Source organism: Aricia agestis, chromosome 12, assembly GCF_905147365.1.
Source record: "Aricia agestis chromosome 12, ilAriAges1.1, whole genome shotgun sequence".
Classification (NCBI taxonomy): Eukaryota; Metazoa; Arthropoda; class Insecta; order Lepidoptera; family Lycaenidae; genus Aricia; species Aricia agestis.
Genome location: NC_056417.1, coordinates 475,337 through 502,263, shown reverse-complemented (window position 1 = coordinate 502,263; position 26,927 = coordinate 475,337). Strand labels below are relative to the sequence as shown.

The 26,927-nt window shown below is 38.3% G+C and overlaps 1 protein-coding gene across 1 annotated transcript; it reads right to left on the bottom strand.

The window, feature by feature from the left end:
* Positions 1 to 47: 47 nt before the first annotated feature.
* Positions 48 to 26,927, bottom strand: LOC121732648. Its single transcript, XM_042122602.1, has 21 exons — positions 26,856 to 26,927; positions 24,708 to 24,913; positions 24,230 to 24,393; positions 23,999 to 24,136; positions 23,611 to 23,813; positions 23,404 to 23,539; positions 23,216 to 23,311; positions 22,727 to 22,948; positions 22,491 to 22,588; positions 22,122 to 22,290; positions 21,687 to 21,829; positions 7,712 to 7,920; positions 7,359 to 7,522; positions 7,122 to 7,259; positions 6,793 to 6,995; positions 6,404 to 6,539; positions 6,227 to 6,322; positions 5,906 to 6,127; positions 5,729 to 5,829; positions 604 to 772; positions 48 to 470 (listed from the first exon to the last, which is right to left on the bottom strand). The coding sequence occupies exons 2-21, from the start codon at positions 24,908 to 24,910 to the stop codon at positions 295 to 297; spliced, it is 3,186 nt and encodes a 1,061-aa protein (XP_041978536.1). The 5' UTR covers positions 24,911 to 24,913; positions 26,856 to 26,927; the 3' UTR covers positions 48 to 294.

Here is a 26,927-nt window from a genome sequence, read left to right as displayed (position 1 = left end):
AGTTGTATTTAATTAAAAAAACTTTGAAGCCGGTTCAATTTTTTTTAAATACAACTTGTTTTTAAATACAATAATACTATTCATTGTCTTTATTGAATGCTCTACCGCCATAGATATAACAATATTTGGTCCCTACTCCCTAGTGAGCTCGTGGCTAGAATATGAGCCAGTGTACGCCCTGCAGCAGCAGGTTGAAGGAGTCCATGCTGAGGGTCCTGGTGGTGTTGGTCCTCGCACGCGGCGACACCTCCATGTGCAGCAGCAGCGTGTACACCAGCACCTTTATATCATACTCTATTGAACCTCGTTGCGGGGTTTAAAGGTCAGCCAGTGTCCGCCCTGCAGCAGCAGGTTGAAGGAGTCCTTGCTGAGGGTCCTGCTGGTGTTGGTCCTCGCGCACGGCGACACCTCCATGTGCAGCAGCAGCGTGTATACCAGCACCTTCAACTCGCACAGCGCAAACCTCGAACCTGGAAAATAGTTATGAAATTAGTTCATCACGGTCAATCGATAAACAAAGATCGTAGGTCGAGTTGTAAAGTTCTAAAAGATAAGTGAATTTAAATTAACAACTAAACTAAAACTAGATGAGCTTAAACAAACCTATACAGTTCCTCGGGCCCACTCCGAAGGGCATGTACGCCATGGGGTGTATGGTGTGCTTGTTCTCGTCGGAGAATCTCTCCGGGTCAAACCTCAGGGGGTCGGGGAAGTACTCGGGGTCGTGGTGGATGGACCACACCGGAAGGTTGAGCACGTCGCCTTTGCGGATCTGAGGTGTACCAGGAACAAAAACATCAATAAACTCGTTAGGTAGTAGTAAGATTATTATTATTTTTAACAAAAAATTAAAACCGACTTCCAAGGTAAAAACAATAATAACATCCTTATAATATGAACTAAAAAGTATTAAATAATTTTTCCTACCTAATAGTGCCTTTTTCCAAGTTCGGCTAAAACTCTACTATTTCTGTATTCAATCTTCATCATTTTGAAGTCGGTACCAGATAGCTGAATCTTCAGTCTGCCAGAATATTTGAAACTTTTGGAACTGGCACCGACTTCAAAATTATGAAGATTGAATACAGAAATAGTAGAGTTTTAGCCTTGGAAAAAGGCACTATTAGATAGGAAAAAATATTTAATACTTTTTAGTTCATATTTTCCTGAGTTTCTTCGGTCGTATTAGTCTTAGCGTGATAATATATAGTCTTACTCGATAAATGAGCTGTCTAACATTGTAATAAGTTTTTAAATCGGACCTGAAGTTCCTGAGATTAACGCGTTTAAGCAAACATATTCTTTAGGTTTATAATATTAGGTAGGTATAGATTTTTTTAATTATCGCTATCGCATCATGGGACGATGCATAGTATAATATGGTAGTGATGATGATGTTGATGATGTTGATGATGATGATGATGATGATGATGATGATGATGATGATGATGAATGTAATTTGCATAGTAGCATATGCTTTCCGTTCTTAAAACAACGCCGAAACTCCCAAACTTGTATCTATAAAGAATCAGGAGTTCTCTCAGCACCTTCCCAACCATGGTATGCCAGCTATAGTACCTCGGTGCAAAATGTTACTTGTTGGTAGCATATGCTTACAATATTTCTCACGAAACTGAAGTCACCACATGTTTCCCTATAAATTTTGAGGAGTTCCCTCGATTACTTATGGATCCTTCATCAGATCACCACTTTTGTGAATATAATACCAAATTGGGATGATACCCTATATTCCAAAAGAAAAATTTAGAAAATCGGTTAACAAACGGCGGAGTAATCGTTGAACATAAGAAAAATAACATAACACCTCCCCCATTTTGAAAGTCGGTTAAAATTGTAGCCTATGTGTTATTCTGATGTATAACCTATGTTATTGTAAAGTTTCATTCAAACCCGTTCAGTAGTTTTTGCGTGAAAGAGTAACAAACATCCATACATCCACACATCCATACATCCACACATCCATACATCCAAACTTTCGCCTTTATAATATTAGTAGGAAGGAAGTAGGATTTGACAACTACTTTGATACATATGACATATCCACCAATAGGAGGTGAATTTGTGTACGAATTCGGACATCTACCGGTCCCTAGCACTTGTAAGTTGTATGACTCGAGCGATCTTTACACGAAATATTACGAGTTTTTTGAGAATACACAAACTATTAGCAACAAATTATATTGTGCAGTAAAACCGATCTCGAACGCTTCAACTTCCAAGCGGCCACATGTGGTGTACGAATTCGGACATCTATAACCGGTCCCACAGCCCACTCGTTCGACTCGAGCGATCTTTGCACGAAATATTTTGAATGTGAAGTTTTCAGAATACACAAACTGTGTTACGCTCGTAAAAATCTCATAATTCGGTATTTTATTCGAAGTTGAACTTTTCTCACATCCTGAGAATTGTGCCCCACGTGCACGTGGTCTATGGCGCGGGCGGTTGCATACTAAGGTATCTATGAAGTATGACTATCTCGAATCTCGATCGACCGCTGCGTGCGCGCCCGGCCCCGCGCCGCCGCGCCGCTCGCTTGACAGATGAAGTGAGACCACAGGCGAGACGGCAAACAGTTATTGTACTAATGAACGCTAAACGCAATGCATAAGGTTGAAATTAGGTTGTTTTCCAGAATAGTAGGTAAATAATATCTCGGTGATTTCGCGCCGTTTGTATTACTTTGTATGGAAGTGAGACATTTTTTTTAATGAAATAAAAACGGGCAAATGAGCAAACGGGTCACCTGATGGAAAGCAACTTCCGTCGCCCATGGACACTCGCAGCATCAGAAGAGCTGCAAGTGCGTTGCCGGCCTTTTAAGAGGGAACATGGTAATAGGGGAGGGTAAGGATGGGAAGGGAAGGGAATAGGGGAGGGTAGGGAAGGGAATAGGGTAGGGGATTGGGCCTCCGGTAAACTCACTCACTCGGCGAAACACAGCGCAAGCGCTGTTTCACGCCGCTTTTCTGTGGGAATGTGGTATTTCTTCGGTCGAGCCGGCCCATTCGTGCCGAAGCATGGCTCTCCCACGTATATCCCTCGGAGACATGCATGTACTTACTTGTATTATCGAAGCAGCTTACTTCTCAAAGTAATGTCAAATGTGTGCCTTACAATCTGGAGTTAAGGCTGAATTTGTTATGTTTAATTTTGGTGACATTGGTGACCCTGACGTGGTAATGATGATGATGATGATGATGAATGTAATTTGCATAGTAGCATATGCTTTCAGTTCTTAAAACAGCGCCCAAACCCGCGATCTTGTATTTATAAGGAATCCGGAGTTCTCTTAGTATCTTCGGAACCATAGTATACCTCGGTGCAAAATCTTGCGTTTTGGTAGCATATGCTTAGGATGCTTCTTATGAAACCAAAATCACCATATGTTTCCATATAAATTTCGAGGAGTTCCCTCGATTACTCATGGATCCCATCATCAAGTCACCATTTTTGTGAACATGGTACCAAATTGGAGTGAAACCTAATACAACAAAACAAAAATTTCGTTCACAAACGGCGGAGTAATCGTTGAACATACACAAATAAAGAAATATATATATAAAAAAATCGACCCACCCCGCGCATTTCTATTCAAGTCGCTATATCTTAAAAAGTTATTGTTATTTATTATTTCTTTTTATTAATAATGCGAGTTAATATGATAGGGAATGTGTACGTTTACTCTACATTTTCATTTCCAACATGCTTTACTACAAACGACACAAATCACTAAGCACCCCCATCACTCAGTTTTTTAATCGTTAATTGAACGGTTTTGTTCTGTATAAAAAATCGGTCAAATCTTATTGTTTTTGTTTTGTCTCTTTTTATTGATTTTTATTGATTTATTGTTCATTTAACTTCATTTTAAACGTAATTTCTTTGTGGCGAAATGGATATTACTCCAAATAAAGCCTCTCAAGCAAGGGCTTTGCTAAGAGCTGAATTTAGACAACGAGTTGTGGCTAGAAGTCTTAATTTAAGTCGAACTTCGGTTACAAGAGTATACCGAAGTATTCTAGAGACTCTAAACTTTACCATGCGACCATGTTCAGGAAGACGTTGGGCTACATTTGAACGTGATGACCGTTTTAAGGTGTCAACGTCCTTGCGGAATCGACATCTTATTTCAGTTCAAGTGCAACGACGGCCAAGAGAAGTCGGATGAGTTACAGTAATTGAGTAGACTGTACGACGAAGACTTGCAGGCAGCTGTTTGACTTCACAAAAACTCGCTAACGGTCCAAAATTAGCCCCAGCACACAGTCAAGCGCTGCTTAGTTTCGCACGTTCTCATGTTGATTTTTCATTGGAGCAATGGCGGGCCGTGCTCTTTTCTGATGAAAGCTAAATCAGTCTTTATGGTAACGATGGTCGCAGAAAAGCATACCGTTGATAAGGAGAATGATTTGCGCAGGCGTGCATTGACGAAAGGCTTCCATTTGGTAGGTGTTCGGGGACTGTATGGGGCGAGATTTCTTTTGATGCATAAACCAATCTTGAGTTCGTAACCGGGCCACGCCTTGGCACTTTGAGTACCTATCGATACATTCAGGGCATACTAGGACAACATGTGGTGCCATGTGCTGGTTTTGTCGATGAAGGTTTCATATAATAATAATATCTATGGACGCTTCACACCACGTCAGTCTGGCCCTGTGGTAAGTACCTGAAGGACTTGTGTTACAGGTACCAGACAACGGAAATATATTTAATACTTTTATACTATACATATATTTAAGATTTTTATTATATGATACACATATTTAATACACATCCATGACCCAGGAACTTTGAAAACTTTTTGTTCCGTCGGCGGGACTCGAACCCGCGACCCCCGGCTTGAGCTACCAACGCGCTCACCACTGAGCCACAGAGGTCGTCGAATCATTTTGATGTAGAACAATGCTCGACCGCACGTTGCTGCGAAAGTTCGTCAATATCTCTCCGACGTCGAAATTTCGGGTTTGGACTGGCCAGCAAGGAGTCCTAACCTTAATCCTATTGAGCACCTATGGGGAGAACTCAAAAGGAGGGTCAGGGCCCGGACTCTTGCCGCAGATACCCTTCAGGAGTCAGGACTTCCAGATGGCTGTACAAGAAGATCGGCATGGTATCGCTCAGGAGTTCATCATAACTTTGATAAGGTCAAGGAAAACCCGGATGGAAACCTAAATTAGGGTAATGGGTGGCACTATGAGCTATTGAAATCAATTTGTTAGTGTTTTTTACAAGAAAGATGTCATTAATCGCCTACTGAAATGTTATGCCAAACTGACCGGTTTTTGTTTTAAGGCTGTAGACTTAGTAAACAATTTACAATAACAATAACTATAGCAATAATTAAATCCTTATTGTACTACCTTTAAAACGATTCCAACATTTATTTAATACTAATTATATTTCTTGAGTTATTACCGTTTGAATCATAAGGAGAGCGGTGGGTCGATTTTTTTGCACGCAAGTTTATATCCACAGCCGAACATATAACCTCCTCCTTTTTGGAAGTCGGTTAAAAAGTGAACGTTGATTAAATGTCACGTGATCTTTCTCTTTCATTGTATTAATCGAATATTATTATAAGATGAGGCATAATATTTTGCAGTAGCCCTGAGGCAGCCTGAGGTAAACTTCTACCGAATATTTAGTAGGTACCTATATTCTAAAGTAGCTATTTTAATGCGAGCGATTTAAATTCACTTACGATATAATCTTTTGAAGCTTTATCATTAGCTCTTCCCAAATTGTAATCCTTGGCGCAAACCCGATCTGTCAGTAAGGCTGGTGGCCACAATCTTAGTACCTCTGCAAAAAATAGCTTCGTTAACGTCAACGACTATTAATGATAACAACTATTTACGTGGGATAACTTTCACTTTACCTGATACAACCATGTCTAGATATTTCATCTGCTGAATGCTCGTATAATCGATTTTCCCATTATTTTTAGTGTCATATTCTTTGATCTCTTCAACAAGACGTTCCTGAACCTCAGGATTCAACGCAATTTCGTGAAGTGCGAATGACATAGCAACAGATATAGTTTCAAAACCAGCTACGAAGAATAGTACCGCTTGTGCCACCAGGTCGGTCTCTGTCCAAACTGCAAGCAAAAAAATCCTTAGATTCCAAAATTTCTTAGACTGATGGTTAGATTGTTAATTTGAAAATTAAGCTTTACTTTACTCATTGGTTCAATTACCTTTGTTAATTTTTTTCCTTCCAACTGATGATTCATCGACAGTTGCAAAACCGGCATCAGCATCACTTGTAGTTTTGTCATCGTGTGTTAGATCACCTGTTAAGTTTTAACATGACGTCAAGAAAAATTGTTATCAGTAAAATTGTAAACAGAAAGTTCTGCCATTAAAGTAAATACCTTTCTTAGCCTGCATGAGCAAGTGTATCATATCAGGTCTTGTTATATTTCTCTGCTCCCGGTCTTTCATCGTGTTTAGCACGAGATCGAGGAAGAAGTGCTCGGTTTCCTCCGAGAAGAACTTTAGCTTCAGTATCTGTAACGAACCATTCGATATGTTACTATTTACCTTTAATTAGGGTTGATTCAGACCGCAACGCGACGCGAAGATACATTTTTAAATTTGTACTGAATTGACAGATTGGCATGTCGCCTCGCGCAATTGAGATCTGTCAAATCCATACAAATTTATGTCGCACCACGCCTCGCCTCGCCTCGTCGCGTTGGGGTCTGAATTGTTCGTGATTAGAATATTTTGTTTATTAACAAAACAATTCACGTTATTTTACCTTGCCGATGCCGGGACAAGCAGCATTAATCAAGAACATGATCATCTGTTTAAACTTGAAGGTGGCAGCGGTTTTACCCATTTCGAAGAACTTGTTATCTTTGTCCATATGAGAGTCCACTTTCAAGCCGAAGGCACACGTCGCTATGACATCGTTTGAGAAGCGAGCCGTCAGGTCTTTGCAGTCTACCTCTATGGATCCAGCTGTAAAAGATAAGAGCATACACAATATATACTTAGTGCTGCCGATGAATGTCGATTTTAAATAATTTTATCAAAAACTGCTCGATGATATTTTTCAGAGCATTGCTAAAACAATCGTTTGCTTACTTCCGCTTTCTTTGAGGTCCCTTTTCAGGGCTTGTATCATCTGTCTTCCGACCTCCTCCATGAAGGGCACCATCAGCCGGATCTTGGAGCTGGTGAAGGCGGGGCTCAGCGTCGACCGCATGTCCTTCCACTCATCACCTTAAAAAATAATAGGTTCACCAGAGTAAATTACTATGTGTGAATATTGATTAGATGGTCTAAATTGAGAAATAACTCAAATATTTTAAGTTTTAGTACCTTTGAGTGAAAAGAGATTTCTGGCAAATAGAGGTTCGATAGCGTCGTCCGTGAATCCGCGATGGTCCAGGAAATAATCAAAGTCCTTGACCGTGATTTGCTTGAGCAGATCCAAGTCTTTTACCAGACCGGCCGGGCTAAGAAACTCATAGCGGCCTATAAATCTAAAAATATTTTCGGACATGATTATAGAAATAGATGTCAAGCTGTTGATCAAATTGCAGTTGCTCATGAGTCATGATGCGTCGACAAAAACAATGTGTTATCACTCACCATGTTGGTGCATTTTACGGTCAATGAGTGTCACTTAAGAATTGTTTTGTTCGATTAGATAAGCAAGGGTAAACAATCACCTCTCTCCCGGAAAACCGAAGTAGGCTTTATCGATGTCCTCCGTGAAGTGGCTCATGCGAAGGATGATCCTGGTCATGTTGCCCATCAGGGGGAGGACGGGGGGGCTCTTGACATCGTATCTACTGAATCTGGAGTACACCTGCCTGAAGTACAGCGCAGCTGCTGCTACTAGGGCACCAGCCCAGATGAGGAGGTATATCATTGCCTGGAAATAAAAGATGCGTTGATTTTTTTAGGAAACTTTGAAATATTTCTGGATGGAGGAACACATCCATTGATTTGTAACCTCCGACAAAAAAGAGGGGTATTATAAGTTTCACGTGTCTGTCTGTCTGTCTGTTTATCTGTCTGTCGGAAAGACACTGTCCGTGGCATCCTAGCATCCAAAAGGGTGGACCGATTTTGATCTAGTTTTTTTTTTGTTTTAAAGCTGACATGATCGAGAGAGTTCTTAGCTATAGTTCATCATCATCAGCCTGCTCAGTGCTTGAAAATCACGGTTTATCTGGTGCGTGTAAGGCCGTTAGTAACTTGCAGTCGTTTGATGGGTTTTGTATTTTGCAGTCTAGTTCGTGATATTTAATATATACTGTATACACATTAATGGAAAGTTGACCTGGTGCTGCAGCATCACCTGGTAATCAATAGAATACTCAACTCCTCGCCAACTTAGAGCAGAGGTTTCGTGTTAGGGCTCATTTTAATTGCAACAATTAGTAAGACGTAGATTAACAGTAGATAAACCTGGATTCTATAGGAGCCGAGCTCCGTATGAACCTAAAGTAGAGCGTGTTTGGGCTCATATTGACAGGTTCATCCAAGAGGACATGCACGGATGATATTCTTTGGGGTATAATTCTGTTGATAGGAATTATTCTGCACTATCAACCAACAAAAGTTTAAAAATAAATTAAAATTAAATTAAGAAATTTAAACCGCCAATAAACTTTAAAAAGTAATAAAACAATATATTTTACTTTAAGTTTAAAAAAATTCTAAGTGTAAAGTTATGTTTTAGTCCATAAATTGTTGTCAAGGTGTGTCAGGGGATCGCTAATGTACTGTATGTTTGATTTCACATAACATTATCAGCGAACTGAATCGAGACAATCAGCGACTTGACGATACAAAAGCAAAATTCGCTGTTGTCGTAGTTTACTTGGATGTCCCCCGACACACCGTGACAACAATTATGGACTAAAATATTACTTTACACTTAGGAATTATTTAAACTTATAGTCAGTAAATATTATTTCATTACTTTTTAAAATTTTTAAAATTTTTGTCTTTTACAGGTGTGCGTTTACATTTTACGAGCAGTTTAATTTACTAATTGCTTTCTGTTCTGCGACCGGAATATACACTATAAAAATATTAAAAAGAGTTTTTGTGCTATAACTTAAAACTTTTATGAAATCTTTGTCAATTTAAATGTAATCATAAACTGATTTTTAATCATAGAACCAAGATTAATAAAAAAACTTACGTCCCAAAACAAAAACTCAACGCGTTAATCACGTTGTATTTTTTCTTTTAATAAATCTATACATATAAATAAAATTGGAGTGTCTGTTTGTAATATTAAAATAACCGTTTTTTACTACATGCATATGAATATTTAGACGGTACTTACACCAAAATAAAATATATAAACTAGAGAAAAATCAAGCCATTAAAATGTACAACATGAGTGTTGTTACTGATAAACTAATGTTGTTTAAATATTATTGCTGTAACAGTCAACTGATAATGTTTATAATGTTATCATCACTGATACTATGATAGGCCACTTATTTTGAGTGTACACAATACCGTCTGCGCAGAATGTGATTAGATTAATTGCTTCCGTTGTTGTCTCCTGCCCCTGACATTGTCACTTGCCTTTAGTTATATACCTACTAATATCATTTGTTTGATAAGCAAAGACGAAAAGATTTTTATTGTTTGCTTGCATAAACGTGATAGATTTTGATAAAATTCGCACATCCTAGAGTAAACAAAGGCTTTTTTTAGGGTTCCGTACCCAAAGGGTAAAAACGGGACCTTATTACTGAGACTTCAATGTCTGTCCGTCTGTCTGTTTGTCCGTCTGTCGGTTTGTCCATCTGTCCGTCTGTCTCCAGGATGTATCTTAAAAACCACTATAGCTAGACTTAATAAATTTTTACAGATTGTGTACTTCTAGTGCCAATATAACAACAAATAAGTACTGAAAACAAAATAAAAATAATATTTAAGGGGGGCTCCCATACAACAAACGTGATTTTTTGGTCTTTTTTGCTCGTAATCAATAATGGCAAATGGTAGGCACTTGGTTGGAATGCTCAAAAAATCTTTAGTTATGTTTGTACTTCAATAATTAATAACAAAAATAAAATAAATAGTTAGGGGCTCCCACACAAAAGTCACATTTTTTGCCCACTTTCGCACTATGAAACCCTTCGTGCGTGAGTCTGACTCGCACTTGGCCGATTTTTTTACTATGGGATAATATTATGTCTTACCACGTTAAAAGTCGAAACAAAACGCTTTATTAGTTAGTTCATAGTGGTTATACCTTCCACATCATATAATATTATAGATATCATATCATCAAAAATTATTCAATAGAAACAAATATTTCATCTTTATAATGTTAGTATTTAGGCTGGCCGCATATACACGTTTTCCGTATTCAAAAATCCGAATGCATGGAATCAGTGGAAAATACCGTTACGGACTAACGACACATAGTGCCATCTAGCGTCAAACCAGTGAAACTTATCGAGTGAACAGACAACCTAAATTCCCTATTCGATACTAGATGGCGTTAGGTGCGCGAGTTTCGAAACTCGAACTTTGTAGAAACATTCCACACGTCTTGTTTACTTGTTAACGCAAATTAGTGCTTTGTATTAGACCATAGTGAATAAAGTCTTCAAGAAAGTCAGCACTCAGCAGGTCTTTCGAAGGATTTGGAGAGAAAAAAGCGAACGTGGGCGCCAGTTAATGTATTGTTACGTGTATTGTTACGTGCTAGGGTTCGCCCTACAATACAATAATTGGCGCCCACGTTCGCTTTTCTCCGAGCGGAACGAATTCCGCACGTGAAAAAAAGGAACGTTTGAGCTAGTCTAACGGAATTCCAAATCGTAATTATTCTACATTAGGAATCGAATAGAAAACGTGTATGCGGCCAGCCTTAAATGTCTTTTGTCTACATTGTACTATCAGAGAAGTTGATTCCTATGCAAATCGGGGACCTAAGTAGTTTGGTTGCGTTACGTCAAACCCAGCTGACAGATCACAATTAACATTGAATTGATATATTCGACAAAATAACGTTGGTCTGTCAATTGCATAGGAATCAACTTCCTCGATGGTACATAAAACTATTTACTAAGACTCTGGAACAAGTAAGATAAAATATATCAATAAGCGAGTACTTAGTATTCGCAACACATACAGGTTTACCATATTGTATTAGTTACATGTAACGTAATCTGCAGAAATATTATTGTGGTGTAACAGTATCGAGGCTTAGTTTGGTACTACTAATATATATTCTGTGGCTTAGTCAGTGTTGAATTCTTAATACCAGTCGGAGATCTCGGCTAGTTAAATAAATACGTAACTTTAATAATTAGAAATTATTTTTATAATTATTACCCAAGAGAAACAACTTTCGTCATTTTATAAAAGCTAAAAGTTTACCTGTACCATAACTGTAATCATCTTTCACTGCCGGAATTTTTTGACAGTTGCTTTCCACTGCCGGACACCCTGAAAGTATTAGACTTTGAGGTGGTCTGACAGTGGGAAACAGCTGTCAAGTGCCCAGCAGTGGGAGACAAGATTGATACAATTATCCCGAGGGATAAAAAAATGAGACTCTAATTTATACATTATCGAAGGTTAGGTAAACCTTCAGAGCTGGACACTTCATTACGTTCTTACCTCAATAAGGGTCATGTACAGACTAAAATGGACTCAAAGTGATAAGTTGTACTTGTAAGTAATAGAATATAACTTGACTTCTTAGTAAAACCAGTAAAACTTTGAAATCAAGTGCAACAAATGTAGTTAGTTTTGTTCTAAGAGCTATCATTCATTTGCGATCTATCGTTTCGATTGCCAATGGACATCGGAGGGTTTTATAAAGTTTTCTAAAAAGCTTGTTCTTTTGCGATTGATCGAAACGATCGCAATTCGCAAATGACTGGCCGCCCTAACTGCGTCCAACGCGAATGCTGTCATCTGATTACCTTTAATTGGACAATAGCACAGGAGTGTGTCCTTTACAGGGTCTTTGACCTCAATTTATATACACGTTTTGTTCTTGTTCGCCAACATGCGTGTACAAAATAACAGAATATGGTAAAAAGTTGATACGAAATGCACCATTTTGAAAAGATGTTTAGCGTAAAGCTCGCCAAATTGCGTAATTAATAATACATTATTATAATTATAATAATTATATTGTATAATATTATCCGGATATTAGAATAAAAATATCATAAATTGCTTAAGATAATATTGCTACTAAAAAATCAGTCAACTAATTATATATTAGCACTGTATGGAAACCAGAAAAGCAGAGACAATATAGAGTTGACTAGACACAAGAGAATTATTTACTGCATAGATCGAATTAAATTTATATTAATTCTTAATGAAAAACATTTACTTTGGCCACAGTATGTAATCATTTTTCTACGGTTTACCGTTTTATATTAGTAATAATTTTACCAACATAATATTGTTTTATTTACGACTAGATGTAATTTTTTGTTTGTTTTATTTTATTAAGTACTCAAACTCAAATGCAATACTTTATTAAGTTTGTTCATTATTCATTGGTAGTATTATTTGATTTTTTAATTGCAAAAACTGGTAAAACGGCTTACAACCGGTCTTGTTTCCGTACAACTTGCACTTTATTACAAATTGTATATTGCCTTGATCTATTGATCTTGTAAACCGTAAAAATATAGGCCACATCCGTATTTACGTACTTAATTTTATAAATGCGAATGTGTGTCCGTCTATCTGATACCTCTTCAGGATTAAACCGCTGAACCGAATTCGATTAAATTCGATTAAATTCGGTATGGTGTATGGAGATAGATTAATGAATGGGAAAGGACATAGGATACTTTTTATCCCGGAAAAATATGTTCCTGCGCGAGAAACAAACTGCGCAACGGAGATGCGGGCGTCATCAAGTTATGAATTATAATGGATTGCAAATTAGCTTCTAAAAACTCGTCCCACAGCCCACTAGGACGAGACCTTGTACAACGGTCAGCAAAAAACTCAACAGTCAACACACAATATTTTGTTATTTTGTATCCGTAATTCGCTGATATCCGAGGGAGCAGAAAAAGCCCAACACAGTTCAGACGCCATTAATATTATTATCTATATCTACTAAAATCACCATTTAACAATTAAAATATTCATTAAATTCAAAACGTTAAGGTTACAAATCAGGAATTCCGAATTTCAAAGTATCCCGTTATTTGCGTTTAATATTCTTTTAGCAACATTTATATCAATTGTTGCTTAAATTAGTTTTTGCAGTTAGCATTTTCGTAGTTATTTAGCAAAACTGAAAACTCACTGTTTTCCGTAGGGCACGCCGCGTAATGTTCGCGACGGAATAACAACTCGAGTGAGGTGCTCGAGTATTAATATTAAGATACGACACTCCTTTAAGAGATACGCACCTCGACGCATCGAGGAAAGTAAACCTTAATAAAGTGGTCATAAGGGTCGGTCTGTCACTGGATAGTTTTTTTTTTTCGGAAAACTGAATTCAGCTCAACGAAACTGAAGTCTAGTTGATAATGTACTCAAATGAAGGGTATTTTAAAAATTGCTTGTAGTTTGCATCAGAGAGTTGTTTGACCAAGTATTTTGAGGTCATTACTCACCGCAAGTGAACGTTGCGCAATTTAGAAGCGACGTTATTGTAAATGGTGGTGAAAATCATGAAAGATCGCGTAATAATGCGCCTTTACTAGTTTTCATTTCGAAAATTATTCAATTCGAAGTCTTTAGACTAGGAAGAATATTTCGTTCGAATAGGATAATAAATAATAATATATTATAGCAATGTTTTCACGCCAGACGGCAGCACCAGCAAAGACAGTAAACTAAAAGTTTTGTTCGACGCTAACAAGGTTTCTGTCAATACTCTGATACGTACGTGCCGTCATGTCGGATTTTGGTCGGATTATTTGTAGTATGTGCTAGTAGCACCCTCTGCTCCATCCTTTCCTTAATGTTCCTTATAAACATCCTGTATACGATCACATCTTAATCTCATTCGTATCGTAGACAACAAAAATGGTATTTTAATACGCTTATCAAATATCGCAGCGTGGGGATGACCTTCTGTACTAATATCATTATACTCGATAGCATTTTTAAATCAAATTATTATCCGCCCAGAGAGCAACAATAATTTGCAGATAAGTGTGTGATTGCGACGTGCACGTGACGGACAGGTAGTACACGTGTATACACTCATGGTAGGTATAGTAAGTACTTACTACATGTTAATTGTTACATACTACGTACGAGTATAGTTTTTTTTTTTTTTTATGAAATAAGGGGGCAAACGAGCAAACGGGTCACCTGATGGAAAGCAACTTCCATCGCCCATGGACACTCGCAGCATCACAAGAGCTGCAAGTGCGTTGCCGGCCTTTTAAGAGGGAATAGGGTAATAGGGGAGGGTAGGGAAGGGAAGGGAATAGTTGAGGGTAGGGAAGGGAATAGGGTAGGGGTAAGGGGATTGGGCCTCCGGTAAACTCACTCACTCGGCGAAACACAGCGCAAGCGCTGTTTCACGCCGGTTTTCTGTGAGAACGTGGTATTTATCCGGTCGAGCCGGCCCATTCGTGCCGAAACATGGCTCTCCCACGTATAAAATTATTGTTATCTCACTAGATGACACCCGCAACTCCGTTGCGCCTAAATTCGTTTATACCGGGGGAATCGTACATTTTTTCCTAATAAAAAGTATCGTATGTGATAATATGTCGTTTACAGGGACACATAGTGTCCCTATAACAAACAGCAAAATCAGTTTAGCGCTTGGGGCGCGGCATGAAGACGTAACAGACAGACAGACAGACAGACAGACAGACAGACAGACAGACAGACAGACCGACAACACTTTCGCATTTACAATATTAGTATGGAAGTATGGATATTATTACCTGCAGTTGTCCTCAACGATTGGGGCGTTTACCTCGGCGCGGTTCTTCCCCGAATGATTTACTTATCACTTTTATAGTGGACAATGATTAAGCATTATGTAGATTGTGTAAAATCGCAATATTATAATTTGTAATATGCAAATGAGTTACTCCTCTAGAGGAGTAACTCAAAAGTGTCCTTGAAATCGACGTCAACATAGAGATAATGCGTTGTTTTACAACTTATCCGAGTAGCTGCATGATCCAAAACGTTTTCCGATGAAAATATAATAGTATGTTTCTTTACAAGAATTCAATTTTATTCTTAAGTTTACAAAATGCAGTGCGAGTATTTTTAACATTGCTCCTAGACTAGAAAGGTCAATGACTGGTCCCACCTTAAATTGTCCTGACTGTAGTCTAGAGCCTGATGAATTATTATGTCTGTTATTACTTATTAGTTATTACTGTACCAATCTATCTAATATCATACTGCTGAAAGGTTTGTTTGTTTAAACGCGCTAATTTTACAAACTACTGGACCGATTTTAATGTGATTTGGTACAGATATAGAGCAGAACCCGAAAAAGGACATAGGTTACTTTTTGCAGAAAATGTTTGGTTCCCGGCTCCCGCGGAATTCTTATTTACGCGTAGAGCTTCTAGTATGAGATAATAATAATATCACAGTTGACGCTCTTATGTTTGTGTTAGACGCCAGCTTATATTAATGTTTGCATCCTTAGAATGCATGTGATTCTGACAAACAAACAGTTATAAATTATAATCAATTATACAAATACTGGTACCGAATACCGAGGACTTAGCAGGACCGGCTTACAGCTACGTCTTCGTGACGTAATCCTCGTTATAGTTATTATATCGTTATAGCTTCACATTTTTGGTCGTGGGTTCGATTCCCGCATTGGAAACATGATACTTCTAAGTTTGTTTAGGACATGCAGGCTGACCACCTTATTGTTAAGACAAACCATGCGTAGAATGGGCATGTAAAATGTAGGTCCTGCGCCTGATCTCTCGCCGGTCGTGTCGGTCTTCCGTTCCACTGGCTTATGAGAGTGAAGGAATAAAGAGTCTCCTATGCAACCGGCATTGTTTCTATGACACCAGCCACCGTCACAGAAAACGGGGTGGGTGGTATTATTACAGCTTTCGACAGACGAACGCGAACGTCACCATTGCGTTGTCGTTGTCGTCCTGCTAAACCATCGAGGGTTTTTCTGATGTAGGTTTAGTAAAAATGATGTCAAGTCCTTTCTACTAAACTCAACGAAACTGAAACTAAATTAGAGATAGAGCTATACACAGCTCACATCTACAAGTTCAGGGAAAGCTGCATTAATGCTATAAGGATTTATTGAAAAAATGAAATAAAAATTAAACCTTTAATTAAAGTTTTGGTAACAAATAATTTAATTTTACAGTAAAATATAACACCATTACCTATGGCTATTACTAGAGCATTTGCCTTTTCAGTCTGTGTTAGTTTTGTCATGTTATATTATTTTTTATTAAATAGAGATTTATGAATTATTAGTAATACCTAATGTACCTCTACCCAACAAAAGTTTTCACCTTATGCGAAAAAATCCTAAAAGCATTTAATTATAATTGGGTAACTCGCTGTCACCAGTCAATATATATTAAATCACATTATATTTTAAAGATTTTATACTTAATTTTAAAAGTATGTAATCTCCTTTAATTGGTCACTCAATTTCAGATACGTAATTTAATTAGAAATTGTATAAAATTAAAAGAGTATGCTCAAAACGTCAGTTCTTTGGCCTGTCACAAACCCAAAAACGTTCAATCAAGAGACTGTACATCATATTCTACGATTAATTTCAGAAAACTCGATATATAATTACAATCTTTAATGTACGCAATAATGAATGTCAGGACTATCATAATGTAAAAATATTTACAATGTATTTCCTTCCTTCCTAGTCGTATCCTCATGGCTGAGGGACGTGACCACCAAAATTTGCTTTCTGGGATAGGGCTCTCCACTTGTCTCTATTTTTGGCCTGATGAAATGCCTCCTGGAACGTGCAGTCAGCAGCCTTGACAATCGCGTCTGTCCATCGTGTAGCCACTCTGCCTCTGCCTCTTTTCCCCTCTAATTGCCCAGCTAGTATGAGACTCTCAAGATTATTAGGCTCCCGGCGGGCTATGTGGCCAAAAAAGGCAAGTGATCGTTGTAGACAAAGCGTGGACAGGCGGGTGGTAATTTTGAGTTGCTGAAGTATAGACGTGTTGGTCCGGTGTGCGGTCCAAGGGATGCCGAGCATTTTACGCCAGCACCACATTTCAAAAGCGTCAATCTTAGCTCGAGTACGTGCTTTTAGTGTCCATGTCTCGGAGGCATATAAAAATATTGAAAAGATTAGGAAACGCATTAGTGTTATTTTTGTGCTACGATAGATGTTCTTATTCTTCCATATCTTTTCTAAGCGCCCAACCGCAGATTTAGCCATCTGAGCCCGTCGGACAAACTCCCTCTCGCAGTTACCATTGTTGCTAATCAACGATCCCAGGTAGACAAACTCCTCTACGGGTTGGAGATCTTGTAGTAAGGATGTCTTTTGTATTTGGTTCAGCTTATCGACGTACATCAGTTTGGTTTTATTGCGATTGATTTGGAGGCCAAAGTCTCGACTAATCTTTTCGAGCCGCGCTAGAAGTTCAGCAAGTTTCACTTCGCAAGTACTTATAAGCGTGGTGTCGTCAGCGAACCTTAGGTTGTTGAGAAGGTATCCGTTAATTTTAATACCATCCTTCCAATCTTCCAACACTCGACGCATTATATATTCGCCTGCGAGGTTGAACAGCTGTGGAGAGAGGATGCAACCCTGTCTGACACCACGCTCTGTAGCAAACGGCTCTGACAGATCATTGTCTAATCGCACCCTTGATCGACCTTCCAGATAGAGGTTTTGTACCAAAAATATGAGATGATCGGGGACGCCCAACTCTCTCATCACCTCCAGCATTTTGGACCAGACGATGCAGTCAAAGGCCTTAGCGTAATCCACAAAACAGAGTACTATTGGGACATTAAATTCTCTGCTCTTTTCTATCAGCTGACGGATGTTTAGGATTTGTTCTCGGGTACCCCTGCCCTTTACGAATCCCGCCTGCTCTTTGGATATCTGTCTAGTTATAAAGTGTGCCAATCTGTTGTTTATAACATGGAGAAGAATCTTACTGGCGTGTGAAATTAGTGAGATGGTCCGATAATTTTCACACTTTTTAGTCGACCCTTTCTTATGTAGTGGTATCACGAGAGATTCTGTCCAATCGTCTGGCCACTGTCCTGTTCTCCATACTTTAAGACATATTGAATGCATTACTCTGATTCCAGACTTACCCAAGCTCTTAAGCACTTGTGCCTGTATACCATCTCCACCGCAAGCTTTTGTTTTGAGCTTATTTATAGCTGCTTCTACTTCATGGAGAACGATGTCGGGTTCTTTATCTGTAAAATCTAATCTAGTGTCAGGTTCATCAGCGTCATATTTGTACAGGTCTTGGCAGTAGTTCCTCCATCTTGTCATCACTTGGTTCTTGTCTAAAATCAGGTTACCCTTTTCATCTTCTATGTTCCAAGATTTTGATTTTCGTTCCCGTGTGAGAATTTTTACCTTTTGGAACATGTCTCTTGGATGTAGGGTATCAGAGTGTGTTTGTATATCTCTACATATGGAATTGATATATGCATTCTTGTCATGTCTACAGAGACGCTGTACTAGTGAGTCGAGTTCAGAGTATCGCTGTTGTTCTTCCTTTGAACGAATTCCTCCAGTCTTTAGAGCCTTTCTTTGTGCGATTGCCTCCCAAGTGGTCTTGCTCATCCACTCAGATCTAGGGTGTTTAACTTTCCGTCCATTTGTGATTGTTCTAGTTGTCTCTTCTAATGCGGCCTTAAGCTGATTCCATGATGTATTGGCTGAGTCAAATGGGCAATACGTTTCACTGTCCAGTCGAGTTTGTAGTGTGTCCTCAAAAGCTTTCGCTTCTTGTGTTAGAAGAATATTTTTGGATGGTGGAGGCTTTGAAACTACTTTGAGGCGGACTCTGTATTGAGCTATTAACAGCTGATGGTCGCTGCCACAATCTGCACCCGGAAAAGTCTTTGAGAGAGTTATGCACGACTTCCATCTGCTGCTGATTAATATGAAGTCAATCTGATTTTTATGACCTGTTGGCGATCGCCATGTCCATAAGCGTCTTGGATGTTGTTTATATGCCGTGTTAGTTACGAATAGTCCTTTTTCAATGCAAAACTCTAACAACATCTCACCTCGACTGTTGCGGGCTCCTAAGCCGTATTCCCCAATAACATTCCTTAGGTGTTGATCATTATCAGTGTGCCCTATCTTAGCATTAAAGTCTCCCAGGATGATAGTACATTCCTTCTTTGGTAACGCTTTGCAGGTTAATTCTAGCTCGTGGTAAAATTTCTCCATCTCTTCTTCGGTGGCTGCAGTGGTCGGCGCATAGACCTGTACAAAGTTAATTGGGTGTGGATGGGCTGAAATTTTTAAGGATATAATTCTATTGTTGATGGTATTATACCCCAATACCTTGTCTCGTAGCCAGCTAGCAACTATGAAGCCCACACCACTAAAACTATTGTCTTGCCTGTCAGAGTAGATTACCATATTTCCTTCAGGTGTTATGTGGTATCCGTTATCTTTGACATGGGTCTCACTCAATCCTAGTATAGCCAGATTATAGCGCTTCATCTCCGCTTCAACAACTTCGATTTTTCCTGGCCTTAAAAGTCCACGGACATTCCAGGTTCCTATTGTTATTGCCCTTCCCTTGGGTGTTAGTTTGCTAGAGTAAGATGTTATGTTTCCAACAGTAGCAGAGTTTCTGCAAGCAGCCTGCTGGTTAACTGACCTGCAGCCGGTAGCCAATTTCACACCAGTCGGCCCGGAACCAAGCTGGCGCCGAGCGTTAATCGGGTCGCATGACATCATATTATCTCTGGTGGCGTTCTTAATCATGGTGGTTTTCTTGGGATTATAGTCGCGGTAGTTTCCCGTTGCTTTCCGCGCTAGACTTTTTGAGGGTATTTAGTCCTCAAGGCCACTACTGCCTAGGAGTCAGGTTATCATATCCGCCGCCTGAGACTCGGCGTTGTTACTCGTTTAGCACCACCCGGGGGACACGTGTAGGGTAGTAAAAGGTAATTCCTACGGACGCGAGTAACCACCGCCCCCCTATACAATGTATTTAAAAAAGAGCTATTTTCGTATGAGAGCTCCCTTTAAGTGTTTATTTTATTTTAATTATATCATCTATTATTAAAGAAGAAAAAAAATAGTATTTTGTGAACATTTCAATTGCCCACCTGGTGCCATTATTGACATTGAGTTAAAAGGACAAAAAAGTATATTCTTTGTATAGGAGACCCCTTAAATATTTATTTTGTTACAATTTTATTGTTTATTATTAAAGTAAGAACAAGATTAAGTATTTCTAGAGTATTTAAAATTACCTGGTTGCATTATTGACATCGACCAAAAAAGGGCACAAAAATCACGTTTCTTGAATGGGAGCTCTCTTAAATATTTATTTTGTTTTTATTTTTGTATTTTCGTTATAGCTGCAACACAATTATACGTCATTTGTGAAAATAAAAACTATTGAACCATCGCTGTTCTTGAGATACAGCCTGGTGACAGACAAATAGATAGACAAATGGATGTACTGACGGACAGATGGACAAAAAACGAAAACTTTAATTCTGTTGTTTGTTGATATTAATTATTAATGTATACTATTAAGAAACAGTACTTAAGAGTAAAAAAAAATGTTTATTACAATTGTCAAAATTCTTATAAAGGTGTGATAGTGTTTTCCCCGCATTATTACAAAATATTTTTCAATATTTAACTTACTAAGAACTTGATACATTAAAATAATGAAAGTGATATAATTATAGTATATAAGCGTTTAATAAATGCCACAAATGTCATATATGTTTCTAATATGTTTGCCTTACATATCAGTACTGTGTCACCCTCGTCAGTCCTCTGGCAGTCAAATTCAGAAAAATCGATATATTTTAAAAACTACTCTATAAAATGACTGTCCCAATTTGCAACAATATATTCATTATATTACCCATCTTTTAAACCCAAAGATGTCTAAATTTACCATAAAAACTACAGTAAACATAATAAATATCCCTAAAAGTTACCCAATTTTTGTAGAACCACCCTTATAACAATGTTTTCATCTCATGCGAAAAGTTATTATATAAATAAATGCGAAAATATATTATTCATAATTTTTATCGTAAATAATATAAAATATTGTTATCACAGTAATTATACCTAAATGGCACAAGAGCCAGCGAAAATCAGACTTTCGTCTGGTTGTCGCTGGCTCTCACTCTACTGAAATCGATATTACAAGTCTTTAAATAATATAAAAATAATTATTCTATATTATGTAATAATAGATAAAATTTATTTCAAAAAAGTTTCATTCAATCTGTAGAACTCATATTACTCTTTGGTCACGGTAAATATTTCCCTTATCACTATAGAATATAACATCGATAATTAACTTATTATAATAATTGTAATTATAGTAAAATTCTCGTCAATCATCATTATCATCTTCATCATCATCACCATCACGATAAGCGCAGTCGTCTCCGCCATCATCATCGTCGTCCTCTACATCACCAGCATTATCTCATTATTATACTCTATTGAACCTAGTTGCGGGGTTTGAAGGTGAGCCAGTGTCCACCCTGCAGCAGCAGGTTGAAGGAGTCCTTGCTGAGGGTCCTGGTGGTGTTGGTCCTCGCGCACGGCGACACCTCCATGTGCAGCAGCAGCGTGTACACCAGCACCTTCAACTCGCACAGCGCAAACCGCGAACCTGGATATCATACAATTAATAGTTCTCTTAGTTGCTCTAATATGTAGTTGACTAATTCAAAATCTAGAAAATAAATCTAAATCAGGAAACAGAGTAATGATGATGATCCAAATAAAAAACACACTCGGACAAAAGATAACGAAAGAAGACTAGATAATAAAGGAGGTGTAATGTTTTACATTTTAAAAGAAATGACGATAGTTAAAGTAATAAAAAATACACGTAAAAAGGACAAAGTAAGAAGGTGTTAGAAGAAAAGAAAACACACTAGCGAAATAGAAGTAGCACCAACCTATGCAATTCCTGGGTCCGACGCCGAAAGGCAGATATGCCATGGGGTGTATGTTGTGCTTGTTGTCGTCGGAGAACCGCTCGGGGTCGAACTTCAGGGGGTCGGGGAAGTACTGGGGGTCGCGGTGGATGCTCCAGATCGGTATACCAATTATTTCACCTTTGCGGACCTGAAATTGTACTCAATTGATTTTGCCTGATAAGGAAACTAACTTTTGAGATGTAGAAAATTGTATCAGTACACAAGAAAAGGTTTCTGAAGGACGTACCGCATGATGTTCATATAATTACTAGGCAATCAAAAATTTTTAAACTCATAAACTACCTCTATATAATTGTCATAGAAACACGCTACAAAATTATCACTTACGATATACTCCTCGGCCTTATCGTTCGCCTTTCCTAAATTGTAGTCTTTCGCGCATTGTCGGTCTGTAAATATGGCTGGTGGCCACATTCTTAGGACCTCTGCAAAAAATATGTTTAAGATTATAATTACTTATTCACCGGCATATTTTAGGCTCTTTGGCTGTGAATCAATTCAGTATAGTAATAATTTCTATTAAATTTAGCTACAAGGCGTTTGTTATTTTTTTAATATTTCACCTGACACAACCATGTCGAGATACTTCATCTGTTGGATGCTCGTGTAGTCTATTTTTCCGTTATTTTTTGTGTCTATCTCCTTGATTTCTTGAACGAGACGCTCCTGTATTTGTGGCTGTAAAGCTAGTTCATGTAACGTAAACGACATAGCCACGGATATAGTCTCAAATCCAGCTATGAAGAAAAGAACGGCTTGTGCTACAAGATCTGTATCTGTCCAAACTGCAACAAAAACATTTTTAGTAATACGCATGTTATCTCAACTTCGTGTAGGTTTTCTTACAATTTTTTCCTTATTGATTAATAACAATAACAATGATTTAATATTTTTATATAAGTATTACATAGTCTGCGTCTTTTCGAAGTTTTTATTAATAAAAAAATATCCACAGCTGAATATATAACCTCCTCGTTTTTTGGAAGTCGGTTAAAATTCGATTTCAATATTTTTTGTTGTAGGTAATTGTAATTTTCGGGTCTTAAACCTACCTCTGTTAATTTTTTTTCTTCCGACGGAGGATTCTTCAACCGTGGCGAATCCAGCATCAGCATCACTTGTACCTCTGTCGTCATGGTTTAAATTACCTGGAAAATTAATACTGCCATAAAAATTACCCTAATCTAAAAAAATTGTAAACAATTTGCAAAAAATGTAAGTATATAATATATGCTAGTACCTTTTTTGGCCTGCATGAGTAAATGTATCATATCAGGTCTTGTTATATTTCTCTGCTCCCGGTCTTTCATCGTGTTGAGCACGAGATCGAGGAAGAAATCTCTGGATTCCTCCGTGAAGAACGTTAACTTTAGCCACTGCAATGGTATTTTATGAATTTTGTAACTTTGTACCATAAGTTAATTAATTTTATTGGTAAAAATCTTACCTTTGCGATAGCGGGACAAGCAGCCGTAATAAAGAACATAATCATCTGCTTAAACTTGAACGTGGCAGCGTTCTTGCCCATTTGGAAGAATTTGTTGTCTCTGTCCATGTGAGAGTCCACCTTCAGACCGAACGCGCAGGTCGCTATGACGTCGTTGGCGAACCTGGCGGTCAGGTCCTTGCAGTCGACTTCGATAGATCCGGCTGAAAATCATGTGACCTTGAAGAAATTTTCTTAACCTGTCGATCGAGGGAAAACGAGATATTCTATTGTGTCTCGTTCACCGGTGAGTATATGGGGCTTGATCAATTAATCAACAAAGTGGTGGGAGGAACGTGTCGTAGGCCGATGCGCATTTAGACTTGTATATCGATAAAATATTACTCACTTCCGCTTTCTTTGAGGTCCCTTTTCAGGGCTTGTATCATCTGTCTTCCGACCTCCTCCATGAAGGGCACCATCAGCCGGATCTTGGAGCTGGTGAAGGCGGGGCTCAGCGTCGACCGCATGTCCTTCCACTCATCACCTAACAGAGTAAGTGCCACCTTAAACTTTTACCCCGAAAGAGAAAAAAACCATAATGGGCAAAGTAAAGTTTAAGAATTTTGACTAGGCCTACCTCTGAGTGCAAACAGATTTCTGGCGAATAACGCCTCCACAGTACCGTCCACGAAGCCCCTGTGGTCGAGGAAATGCTCGAAGTCCTTGACGGCGACCTGCTTGATGAGGTCTAGGTCCGTTATCACCAACGACGGCTGCAGGAACTCGTATCTGCCTATGAATCTGGTGAAACATCAAGGGGGTGTGTAGAACAGGTACACGTTTTCTTGTCTTGCAGATTAATGCGCCGTTTCTGTGATGAAGTGTCGATATTTAAATATTCGTTACCAGTTTTAATTTAATGCTCTCAAGAAATACATTGTTCTGTAAGGCCAGTTTTAATAATTAGTAGCACCGGTCGTCCTTAAGTAAAAATGAAATGTTAGGTTCAGTTAACACTCGGAGACATGCAGGGACAATCCCATAAGGGGCAGGGGCATTTTAAAAATCACATAACTTTTGCGCGAGCATCGTCGCGACACGATTCAGCTACCAACCTCTCCCCGGCCAGGTCACCGTACAGCTGATCCATGTCCTCAGTGAAGTGTCTCCGGCGGAGCATGACCTGAGTCATGTTTCCCAGCAGGGGGACGACAGGCTTGGCCCTCACCCCGTAGCGGCTGAACCGCGAGTACACCTGCCTGAAGTACAGCGCGAGCGCCGCCGTCAGCGCGCCCGCCCAGATCACCAGATATATCATTTGCTGCAAATACATATAAATTTAAATGTCTGTACGTCCGCTTCCCTGTTGTGTCTATAATTATACGTCTGTTGACTCTTCACGCTTAAACAACTGAAACTAAAATTGGCACAACCATAGGGATACTAAGGAGGATTAATTATGGTCGTAGGATAGTTTTAATGTAGAGTAGAGAGTAGCAGAAAGAAAAGAATTCAAAATAACGAAGTTGCGGGCAACAGCAAGTTAAATAATATTTTTTACGACGACAACAAAGTGTTGGTGGTGGTGGTGTGATTATAGCAGTGTCCATTGTGGTAATAGTTCAAAACTCAAAACTATAGGTACAATTTACAACCGAGGATACATAATATTTAAGAGTTTTCACCGAAAACAAAACAATAACATGATTAATTTAAAAACAATAAAAAGTAAGCGCCTACAATATTTTACATAATATTTTATTTGTCATTATTACATTCTAATCGAGCGAATAACGCTATATTTATATTGTTATCAGCGTATTATCACCAAGTTGTGTTTCGCGACTTATTTGAGCGTTTATTGTGAAGCCGACCACATCCTGGTGCGCTGATAATATTTTCACGTTAAGTTTGTCGTGAGTGTCGCAGTCCACTGACAAATATAACTTACACACAATTATTAGGTCAAATCTTCCACTTTAATACTGAGTACAGACTCTATTAATTTTATACCTCAGTCAAAAGTCATAAGTCATAACACACGAGGTATGGTAATTGATACAAATTGGTACAATTTGAGCTAAAACTCTAGCGACATCGTGAAACACAATTGAAGGTCAAATGCATCAATCTGCCGTCCTCTACAAAGTCCTTGACCACAAGTTTGACAAATTAAGGCCGGTATAAATAATCATTACTTAAGATGCGACCCGGTCTCAAGACGCGGTTCGGGTCTGTGAATTGTGATTGGTCTAAATTTTGACAGCCAACCAATCACAGAGCCTGAACCGTGTCTTGGGACCGAGATGCATCTTGAGTACTGACTATTTATACCAGCCTAAAAATTCCGTCATTTCATTCCGGGCGAGATTCACAGCCCACAGGCCACAGCAGTCTTCAATTCTACTGTTTGAATGTGAATTCTTTCCGATCTCTATACCGATAATTTTAGTCGGTCGCGGTCGTTTGCGGCAATGGATAAAAAGCCACCTTAAAATTGACGCGAATCCGTTCAGCGTTAGATCCAGCCCGTTTTATATCTACGAGTAGCATCAAAATTATATTCTTATGTTATAATATTTAATATTAGTGTCAAGAGTGAAAAATTAATTAATTTATTATTTAGCACAGTGATACGTTTCACCTCAATTATATATTAATGTTAAATTGAGTGTGAGCCATAAAAACAACAAGAACTGGTTGTCTGCGAGGTTGGCGACGAGTAAACAAACTTGTACGTAGTTACTACTAGTTTGTATTGATTACCACGGCTGCAAAAAATACATAAATACACTGCAAAAATTAATATAGCTCCAAAAAAACTGTGACCTAACCTCGCATAGAAGGCTTTCAAGGTGGTTGGCTACGACTAAGATACTGTGCAAAATCAAGATTGTTTTAAATTTCTTGTATCATTAATCATCATTGCTAATTATAAATACCTGTGTAAGTAAATACCTCCTGCAATGAAATAGTTACATTGAAGCAAAAAATATAAGTGACTATAATATTTGAATTATTTTTATATTTTCCGGTAATGCATAATTACATTCATTTAAAACTTCAAAGAGTTGAATTCTCATTAACCTACCTTTTGTTATATTAACTTCTTTGACTTAAATGTAGAAAAAAAACCGAAACCTTTACTAAGTAGATATCCATTACTATCGCTCTTGTCTACGGTTAAATATTATTTTATATTGATGTGTATAATTTTTAATTTACGACAATTTATACGTTACAAAAATAAAAACAAAACTCACTTTTATTTTCTGCTACAAAACGTCCGCGCGTCGTCGACGGCGGAAGATAATAACATTAATGTGATAATGTTA

Excerpts from the sequence above, each read along its gene's own strand:
- LOC121732648 (XM_042122602.1), bottom strand. The coding sequence starts at position 24,910 with ATGATATATCTGGTGATCTGGGCGGGCGCGCTGACGGCGGCGCTCGCG. Across the intron at positions 24,394-24,707 it reads GGTGACCTGGCCGGGGAGAG|ATTCATAGGCAGATACGAGT; the intron begins GTTGGTAGCTGA and ends ATGTTTCACCAG. Across the intron at positions 471-603 it reads GGGCCCGAGGAACTGTATAG|GTTCGAGGTTTGCGCTGTGC; the intron begins GTTTGTTTAAGC and ends ACTATTTTCCAG.